The 10,001-nt window shown below is 44.0% G+C and overlaps 1 protein-coding gene across 2 annotated transcripts; it reads left to right on the top strand.

The window, feature by feature from the left end:
- Window positions 1–1,005: 1,005 nt before the first annotated feature.
- Window positions 1,006–9,132, top strand: ifngr2 (interferon gamma receptor 2). Of its 2 annotated transcripts, XR_012949466.1 has the most exons (8): window positions 1,006–1,197; window positions 2,955–3,084; window positions 3,312–3,481; window positions 4,822–4,973; window positions 6,055–6,196; window positions 7,056–7,207; window positions 7,786–8,122; window positions 8,726–9,132. XR_012949466.1 is itself a non-coding variant. In XM_076081047.1 (7 exons), the coding sequence occupies exons 1-7, from the start codon at window positions 1,158–1,160 to the stop codon at window positions 7,891–7,893; spliced, it is 894 nt and encodes a 297-aa protein (XP_075937162.1). In that variant the 5' UTR covers window positions 1,006–1,157; the 3' UTR covers window positions 7,894–9,132. The 2 variants fall into 2 exon arrangements, 1 of the variants encoding a protein (XP_075937162.1); XM_076081047.1 differs by having other exon boundaries at window positions 7,786–9,132.
- Window positions 9,133–10,001: the final 869 nt, after the last annotated feature.

A 10,001-nucleotide genomic window follows, 5' to 3' on the forward strand; every position in this document is an offset into this window, starting at 1 on the left:
AGAATCGGCAGTAACCTCTTGTTACGAGGTGCTGAACTTGTAAATGTCATACAACAGATTCTGTGTCTTCTTAGCAAACACCCCCATGTCCACAATGTTATGACCCATGTTACCACAAATGACAGCGCCATGCAGCAATCTGAGGATTTGAACCATCTTTTTAACTAACTCAAAAACTGTAGAAAGCCTGTCTTCATGTCAGGCCCTATAGCCACACTAGGCCGGCTGCTCTCTCTACACACATGAAGTCAGTCTGTCTATCACACAATATGTTTCTTATCGACAATTTTTATCTTTTTTAGGGGAAAACCTCCTTTTTAGCAGAGCTGGTATCCACCACAGGTTCCACGGCACAAGGGCTCTTGTGCATCTTAACAATCACAAATACATATTTAAAATATTGAAAATGGCCAATTTCTCCAAAAGCCATACAATTACAGTTTAAAATCATGAATATATATTATCCAGCAGCAGAAATGATAAAAGTAAGATGAATTTGATGTTGACCCCCAGAAACTATTGAACGTCTCTTTTTTTCATGTCCAATCATTCTACAATTTTGGCAATAAAAAGCATAAGCTCTTCATTTGCCGAGTGCAGCATTGAAGTGATGAAATGAGTGATGCCTCAGTAATTCATATATTCTGTACACTGACGTCTATCACTCTTCTGTCCTTCCTGATGGAGGATCCTCCTCTGTTGCTCTCCCTCAGGTCTCTCCCTCTTTTCTCCCCGTTAAAGGTTTCTGGGGAGTTCTTCCTGTTGTGATGTGAGGGTCAAAGGTCAGAGGATGTCGCATGTGTACAGACTGTAAAGCCCTCTGAGGAAAGATCTGTGATTTTGGGCTGTACTAAATTATTTGATTTAAATTGAATTGATTAGGTTTCATTGATGTAACCACACAGTATATGGATGTAACATGTACAGTAACCTTCTTCTTCTTCTTCTTATAGTTCCGTAATATTGGTGACGTTCCCTTTAAGCGGCGTTCCCGGAAGTCAGCTGCTGCAGCTGAATGCGACAATAAGGAGGCTCGTAACTTCCCGGACTATCGTCGATCCCAGGTTTTGAGGAAGTGTCCCAGACACTTATGAAGACAGCTATGAAGACAAGTGTGTTTGGAGATTCGTCGCACTCTGTGAAATGACGCGGTCACGATGCTGTTCAATGTTCTGTGTATTCTTATCGCCGCCCAAGGTAACGTTAATACGTTAATACGTGAGCGTAACAGTTAAGGTTTCGATTTTAACATACTTCTCTGTTCTAGTTGTGAGGAAACACCATCTCTTGTGTCTGTGCGCGCTTGTGCTAACGCAGTCTAACGTTCGCTGTCTGTAACGTCGCTAATGGTTTCCAGCAGTAGTCTTCAACAGAGCAGGGCTGCGGTCGCATAGTCCTTTCTGCTGAGGAAGGTTCGTCTCTGACTGAAACGAACCGGAAGTCTCTCAGTGGCCGCCATGATAAGAGCTGGAGAGACAGCGAGGTCCTCCTTGTGCCACTGGCTAGTCAGTGGCAAGCGTCAGTCAGGCGTCAGGACTGTGGCACGTACTTAAATAGAATTAATGAGAAACAAAAAAGTAGAACGTGGTTACTCTAAGGATGTATACAGAGAACGGGTGACTCAACTAAAATCCATACTATGATGATAAAACTGATTTATGGCAGCTGACCAATCGTAACAACAATGGGTGTTCTCAGGAAATGTGGCTCCGCCCACTCAGCAGCTTCTTGACGGGTGCTGAACGAGTGCCGCTCGCTTGCTGCGGCTGGCTGGCGGCTGGCGGCTGGCTGGCGGCTGGCTGGCTGGCGGCTGGCTGGCTGGCGGCTGGCTGGCGGCTGGCTGGCGCTTGCCACTGCGGTGCCAGCGCAACAAGGAGGATCTCGGCCTTGCTGAAGAGCTGCTTGAATTCTCTAAATGCTAAGGAAAGGTGCTTCAATGCTTCCTTTATTAGCTCCTTTAGCATAGGAAACACTGGACCTTCCTTTACGAAAGGAAAGTAGATCATTCCTTGCGGCGGCAACAAGCCAGGCCTATGATAGAGTATTATACTGTTAAAAAGCACAGTACAACTGAACCGTTGCATCTACATTATATTGATATTGAACAGTTTGATGGATGTTACACATGAGTGAATTGTTTCTACTGAAGCATGTTGATTAAGTGTGACAGCAGCAGGAAGGAAGGAGCTCTTTAGAAAGCCTGCATGCATACAGAGGAATAGAGTTCATGGGGTCATGTTGTAGTTGCTCTGTTTGTAGTCATTCGTCGTTGTAGTTTCTCCATGGCAGACCTCCGTCACATCAGAATGACGTATCTTAGTGAAAGCAGAGTCGGATTCTCTGAACACCACGTTGTCTTTTCCTAACTCCTCACCAACTCTCCTTCACATCTTTCCTTGACCCCCGAGCTGTTGAGCACTAATGCTTTCCACCAGTATTCAGAGAGGGACACATTGTGGTGACATTGAAATACAGTGACTCACACTAGATTTCAGTCAAATGTGAACTCTTTGAGTGATACTGTACTAATGTGCACTAATGTCGCTCAGAGGTCCTGCGGCCGATCGACCCGGTCGCGGCTGTTTTCTGTCCTGGCCCCACAGTGGTGGAATGAACTCCCCACTGACGTCAGGACAGCAGAGTCGCTGCCCATCTTTCATCAGGCTGAAGACTCGCCTCTTCAAGAAGGCCTACCCTTCCGCTTAGCACTTACTTAGCATCTATTGTATTCATACTAGCTTATTGCACTTATTGTTTTTATATTAGTTTGTGGCACTTATTGCATTCGTTTGTTTCTGCACTGTACGTTGGCTCTGTTTATGCTCTTAGATGCTTGTTTGAGGAAAGGAGATGCACTTGTGACTTCTGGTGACTAGTTGTTCTCTCGAAAACCGATGTTGAATACACTTATTGTAAGTCGCTTTGGATAACTTGGCTACTCTGTCTACATCCAGTCCCGTCTGTCCCAGGACTGTCTGAGGTGCCACCAGCACCGCCACAGGACGTCCATGTTGACAAATGGCTGCTGACATGGCCTCCTTCCCCCGAGGACGGAAACGTCACCTACACCGTTCAGTACAGCAGGTGAGGTGTGATGCTTGTGTGTCAGTCTGCAACCTGCATGAGAAGAATCTGAGAAGTTCTTCAGTTCCTGTCTTGTCTGGACACATGTCAGGCAATTATTGAATATGTATATATTGGCATCACACTCAGTTCTTTTGTTTGAAATGTGTTACAAGCTGTAAATAAAGGCTCATGACATCATGACATCATGATTGTGGACTGATTGTAAATCTGTTCCTTGTCCTCAGCTTTGACAGCGCTGTGTGGATGGATGTACCAGCATGTGTCCACATATCTTCGAATTCCTGTTCTGTTATTTCCACCAAAGCGGAGGGCAAGCACGGCTGCGTTATGCTACGTGTGCAAGCGGAGAGACGGGGTCTGACCTCGAGACCAGTCAAAGCCTGTAGCCAACACGGTAAGAACCCACGAGTTGCCATGTCACCAGGGCCGTACGCAGCAGTGTAGCTGCTGTGTTCTTCCTACCAGGAGCTCTAAATGCATGCTGGGATTGCCTTTCATAATATCCTAAATGTAGCACGAAGCTAAAACACACATTAGCACTGTCATATTACCACCGTTGTGAGTGGTCTGACTGGTCTAATATTCAGGATTCAGGAAATGAATGATTTCAGACATGATTTCAACCCTAAGCTGACCCAGCAGACGGGTTGTTACACAGAACCATCTGAGAAGCTTCAATAAACAGTTTGGAAAAGGAATTGGATGAACCATCCGTCACTCCAACTCGTCCTGAAGTCAGTCAGGAGAAGAGAGAAACCATCTGTTCCACAGAAGCCTTCAGTGTCCTTCTTTCAATGAAGAAATACTCTCCAGTTGTGATAGAACAGATGCTATTGCAGCAGCTACGCTAACCTCTTCAGAAGCCGTCATTGTTGTTTAGAACCAACAGTCTCCTCCCTGTGCCTGATGATGGATTTTGAGTGAAATGTGGTCCTGAGATTGTCCCCGTGGTCTGGAGACATGCTGAGAGTCCAGCTGCTTACAGGAAGCCACAACCCACTCCATCAGAGACCAGAGGAGAGGGGGACCTGGGATTTTAGAACAACAACAAGTTTTCCTGGGATTATGTTCCAACGCCATTTAAAAAAAAAGTATTTTCTTAAAAACAGAACTTTTTTTAGCGTGAATTGTAAAATTCTTACTCTATTTTATACATATTTGATCAGGAGCATCCTGTTATATTGCTGGTTGGGATGGAGATTCCGAAATCAGTTATAGGAACAAACTAGGAGAAGTTGCTCAGGCTTGTGGGTGCAGCAGTCTGAAGTGAAGCAGCTGACCAGCTGACGGTCTGGATCCATCTCCAGACCCCCCCTCTGGTCGCACATACACACATCCTAAGATCAGAACCAACCAAGTCATTCATCAACTTAACAAGCTATGTGCAACATAGGTTCTGGAGCAACACATGTGATGTCTTATAGATCATGGACCTTAGATGCTGTCTCTGTTGTTCTGTGTTTTAATTGTTTTTAATTGTCTATATTGTGTTAACTGGACTTCTAACTTCCTGTTTGGGGACATTAAAGTTGTGTAAGTCAAGGTGTCAACCTACCTAACTACATGGTGTGAACCGCATGGTGTGAGGTGTCAAAAGCTTAAACTCATAGTAAGCTTTCATAACTTAATAAAACCACTGTGCTAGATTGATGAGTTGTTTGTATTGGCTCTCACACCTTCAGTAGATCTGTCCTGGTTATGGCAACACTCATGATATCTGTTGTGCTCGTCCAGGTGACTCGTGTACTCCAGACTTCAGTCTGACTGCAGGTGCAAAGCCGGGCTCCCTGACTGTACTTCTGAGCAGGAACCACAGTCTGGCTCAGGAACATGGAGACAACGCTCGACACCGGGTCTATTATGGCAAGGAGGGAGAACCCCGGCAGGTGAGAGGAACCATGTCGCTGTAGGTAGTAGTAGTAATCTCTACTTCATAGCTGTGAAGTCGTCTGACCACCAAAACATTCCACTTTGTTAACAGCTGCATTGACTGACAATGGCAGCTTTGTTTATCCAGAAGGCTAAAATGTGGAGAGAAATAGACTTTTCCCACTGAATGTGGCTCAGTGTGGAGCTACAACACGTACTACAGTTGGGATCATTTTCACCTCATCGTGTCCCAGCATGCACTGCTGGTACGTAGTGCAAGTAGAAACCAGTTGTTCAGGACGTGTCTGCTTTCAACTTTTCCCTTTGGCTGTTTGGAACAAGAACATTCAGGATGCTTCCCCAAGGGCCTGTGTTCTACTGTCTGGCTCTCCAGAGGATTCCTTCACATTAACTTTCATTTATATTTGAACATTAGAAGCTTTCACCATAGAATAGAGAGCCAGCTGTTAGATGTGATCAAATAAATCACAATCTAGTCTCACTTACCTATCCTACGGAGTCAGCTAAACTCTGGCCGTGTATGTTTATCGTCCTCAGTCCAAAATATGTATGTTGGCTTTGGCAACCTTTCCATGTATACAGTGTGCCATCTAACCCACAGCAGAGCCACCATGCAGCCCTGGAGAACACTATATATATATATATATATATACTTACTTCTGAGATGATCGTATTATATGTTGTGGATTTGGATATTGACCAGAGTATTTTCATCGCTCAAGTTCAACATGATCTCAACCAGACCTGAGAAGCAGGAAGGTTTCTATAGAATTCAGAGCTCTGGAATATTCACTTGTAAACTAATGTCTAATAATTAGTGGGGCCTTTTGTGATCCATGAGGTACTGTAAGCACTCCACCGTAACCGTTGAGACGAGTCTAATCCACATGTTGCCGTCTGCTGACACTTCTCCATCACATAGTGATCCAAGGGTTTGACTTTCCTCTTCTCATGAGCTAATGGTCACAATCCTCCCGTTGTTACTCGTCCCGAGTGTGAAGCAGTATTCATCGAGTGAAAGGGTGACAGCGTGCTTAGATCTGTAATGTGTGTTGTTGTTGTTCCACTCTTCAACAGGAGTACGTAGATGCTGTGTCCTCGGTGACCATCCCTGCGCTGCAGGTGGGACAGCGGTACTGTGCAGAGGTGCAGTACCTTTACTTCAGTACGCCCGTCGGACTGGGCGCCTGTGCTCAGTGTGAGCTCATCCCTGAGGCCGGTAAGACGTGAAGAAGAAAAAAATGTTGTCGACACGTTAAAGAACCAATCGTCTGTGTTGCTTGTTTGGTTTGTCCAGAATGTACAAAGAGTTCCTACTGTGATTTGCTGTCCTAACAGCTAACAGCTTCATGGTTAAGACACCGTCACCGTAAACACTCATGACCCAAGCAGGGTCCATTTCACAAAGTCTGCCATGAAGCTCTGACTTCATGAAGCTCTGACTTCATGAAGCTCTGACTTCATGAAGCACTGACTTCCAAACTCAGTCGGCTGTAAAAAAGCGTTAAAGCAGCAGCTTTGTTCGTATCATGAACACAATGATAAGCATGATTCAACTTGACTTGGGGATTTCTTGTGGTGTTTGGCAGGTGTTGTTGGGATGTGTTGTAACCACACAGCCTTAAATCAAAGGTGAAGCTGACTACACGTTGGTGCTCGTTGTGTATTCATTCAAAGTGTCGTGTACTCTGTGGGCTGAAATGCGTCTCTGACTAGTGAGTAGCAGCGTTTAGTACAGTTGGTAAGGTGCATTAATGGGACATGCATTCATACAGAAGGAGACAAAAACCAAAAGATCTCAACATAGCTAAATGCATAATCACAATTTATTTGTGAAGCGAAGATGATTTAGATTATTTAATGAGCTTTAATGTGCTACAACATGAACAACCAGCAGCTGGGTCCTTTATAAGTCCAAGCTTCTTAAAGTGTCTCGTCTTATTGTTTGTGGAATCTATTTTAAACATTGCTAGCTTTAAGTCAAAGCCTCTGAAGTCAGAACATGATTCGAGGTGTAATGGAGTGTGTGTGTGTGTGTGTGTGTGTGTGTGTGTGTGTGTGTGCTGTACATTCCCCAGGAGAAGACTCCAAACAGTCAGAGATCATAGCAGCTGTGGTGCCTGTCGTCGTGGTCCTGTTCATTCTGATACCTGTGGGAGCGTACTTCCTCATCTTCCAGTATGGGACAATCAAACAGTTGCTGCGTCCTCCGTACAAGATCCCAGACGACGTGAGCGCCGATGAACTCATTCACCACACGGCCCCTTCCATCAAACCAGTTTACCAGATAAACCAGGCTTATCTCCGTTGTTCAGTTCATTCCATAAAGCAAACTCAATGTAGTTGAAGCTCAGTTACTATAGCAACTTGTGCTAGGAAAGTAACCTGGTCCGTCGGGCTAAGCCTGAGTTGTTGCTCAACCAGTGTTCCTGTAACTCTGACTGGACAGGAAAGTGATAATTTTACCTCAGACTTTCTGGACTGATGCCATATGATTTGACTTTATTGACCACTATTAGACTTGAATAAATGATAAACAAAATAAATTGTACAATGATAAATAAGATGTAGAGCTACATTAACGTTGTTTTAGGCCCACGGTCTCATTATATTTACACTGTGTCAGATGGCACTAATTTGGTCGATGCAAACACAGGAGATCAACCTCCAACCTGCCAACAACTTTATGTGCAGATGATGTGTTCATAACAAGTCACATGTAGTTATTCACAGTGTGCATAATGCCTACAGTATCTTCAAGGTTCCAGCTTTCTAAGAACAGTGTTGCCTTTTGTTTTTGTCCTCCAGTTCTTGCTTGATCGATTTCGAGAGAATCTTCCCGTCTGCAGCAGCAGCCCCACAGAGGAGCACTGTCTTGTCATCACTTCCTTCTCCCCAAAGGTGGTCAGCAAATGAGAGCAGCTGCCCTCCACCTGCTTCTGCTCTACACCGCCTCTCTGTGGCCTTTGTACTCTGCTGTGTGGGATCAGACCTGTCCTGAGCCCACATATTTATATCTGGTCTGCTTCTCCCTGCAGCCAGACCTTCTGCTGAGATGGATTTAGGTGACATAAACTTCATTGCTGGTATGAGGGAGAGAAAAGGGAGAACCACTCTCCAGCCCACTGGAGATAAGCTCCACACGGTGTGTTATCCCCGCTCTCTCTCTCATTGGGTGTAATATAGGAAATTACAAGCAAAATGTAACAAACACCAAAGTTGAGGAAGATTTTCAGATTCACAGAAATGTGTACGCCAAAATGAGCAAACTACCTAGATTTGCATTTCTGCACCATTTCTATGAGCATCCGTCTGTGAGATACTTCTGAAGTGAGCACTTTGCCTTGTCGACCGACGGACAGCCCATGATAAACAGTTAAACCCACAAGCAGACTGCAATCAGGATCAGTGCCACATGTACGTCTATGTGACACTAGTTGTAGTTAAGGTCACCACAGCAGAGAACTTTACTGATTTCTTACAAAGATCACAGTGTACAGTCATAATGTCTTCATGTGGTACTTTAGCTTATTATGAAGCATATCACTGTTTACAACATGTTAGCATTACAGACATTAATGAACCAGATGATATTGTTCATAGCATTAACCAAGTTCTATAGAACAAAGCTCTGCCAGAAGTAGCGATTTGTTGAATCTGTGATCTTGAGGAAGAGTTTGTCTGTAACTCCTGAATATTTCTTTACATGTCTGAATCAATCAATAAACTTCTGACCTGAATCCTGAAGAAGATCACAAGTTCAGAGTGAAGACTGAGTCTTTCATCTGTGACACTGCTGGGAACGGAGGATTCCTCTTCAGTCGATCTTAAATAAGTTCTGACATCAACAAAAAGGACAGAAGCAGCAGAGGCATTAGCACGGACTTTATTTCTATAAGTCAGAAAAGGCTGAACACTAACCAGTCAATCATACTGAACCCTATTCTGGCATTTTCTGTTCTATGTCCAACCAGTCAGGAAGTCTGACACCACAGTGTCTCTCCAGCTCAACATTGCTAACAGAACATTATGTAAGCATCCTAAACTTTCTGAAGCGGTGAGTTCGAACCATGTGTATCAGTTGGTAGGACGTTGCAGGCCTTTGCTCTGGACAGTCTGACACTGACTCAAAATAAATTACTTTTGAAACTGAAAGCTTTGTGATTTGGGCTCATAAACAACCATGTGTCATTCCTTAGCAGGGTGGCTCACTCAGTCTGCTACTCGTGTCTTTTATGTAGACGGTCAGGTCACCTAAACCACAACATGTTTTCTCATTTAACCCCTTGAGATTTCTGGCCTAGCAGAGCGTTTGGGTTCTGGAAACCCTGTTCATATAACGTCTCTCACTTTTAGTCTTCAGTTTGAGTTTCTCAAAGCATTAAAAACATGTCTTCAGAGTCACTTCCCCTCACCATCCACACAACACATTGTCAACTGTCTCCACTAGGGCTACTAAGTCCCCAGAGCAGTGTCCCACTCAGGACACTTTCTAAGATACAAAGGAGTAAACTCACATTGTACTGATGCAGATCTTTCTGAGATAGATATCTCAAAACCTGGACCAATAACAGCAAAACTATTATATGTGTGAATGTTAGTCCTGATGAGCAGTTAGCACCTTGCATGATAGTTCTGTCATTAGTGTGTGAATGGGTGAATGATGACATGTAGTGTTAAAGAGCTTTGAGTGGTCGGAACACTAGAAAAGAACTACAAGTACAGTCCATCTACCATTTGTGAAGTCAATTTGCCATTGGTAAATAGATAAGATCTGCACCAATGACAACTGCAACATGTAGAAATACTGGTTTTAACACAACTGGTTAAATGACAGTCAGTTGAATGATGGTCAAAGGATCGCCTGAATCCACCATTAACATCAAGATGGTAAATGGACTCTACTTGGATAGTAGGGTGTTCTATTTATACTAGTGTTCTCTATTCATTCTAGTGTTCTCTATTCATACTGGTGTTCTCTATTCATTCTAGTGTTCTCTATTCATTCTAGTGTTTTCTATTCA

The sequence above is a fragment of the Anarhichas minor genome, unplaced genomic scaffold (assembly GCF_050575085.1).
Source record: "Anarhichas minor isolate MPS153535 unplaced genomic scaffold, ASM5057508v1 ptg000078l, whole genome shotgun sequence".
Lineage (NCBI taxonomy): Eukaryota > Metazoa > Chordata > Actinopteri > Perciformes > Anarhichadidae > Anarhichas > Anarhichas minor.

Bases quoted from the DNA above. Each gene is read 5' to 3' on its own strand.
- ifngr2 (XM_076081047.1), top strand. From the start codon at position 1,158: ATGCTGTTCAATGTTCTGTGTATTCTTATCGCCGCCCAAG. The intron at 1,198-2,954 runs GTAACGTTAATA...GTCTACATCCAG, and splicing joins TATTCTTATCGCCGCCCAAG to TCCCGTCTGTCCCAGGACTG. The intron at 3,482-4,821 runs GTAAGAACCCAC...GTGCTCGTCCAG, and splicing joins CAAAGCCTGTAGCCAACACG to GTGACTCGTGTACTCCAGAC.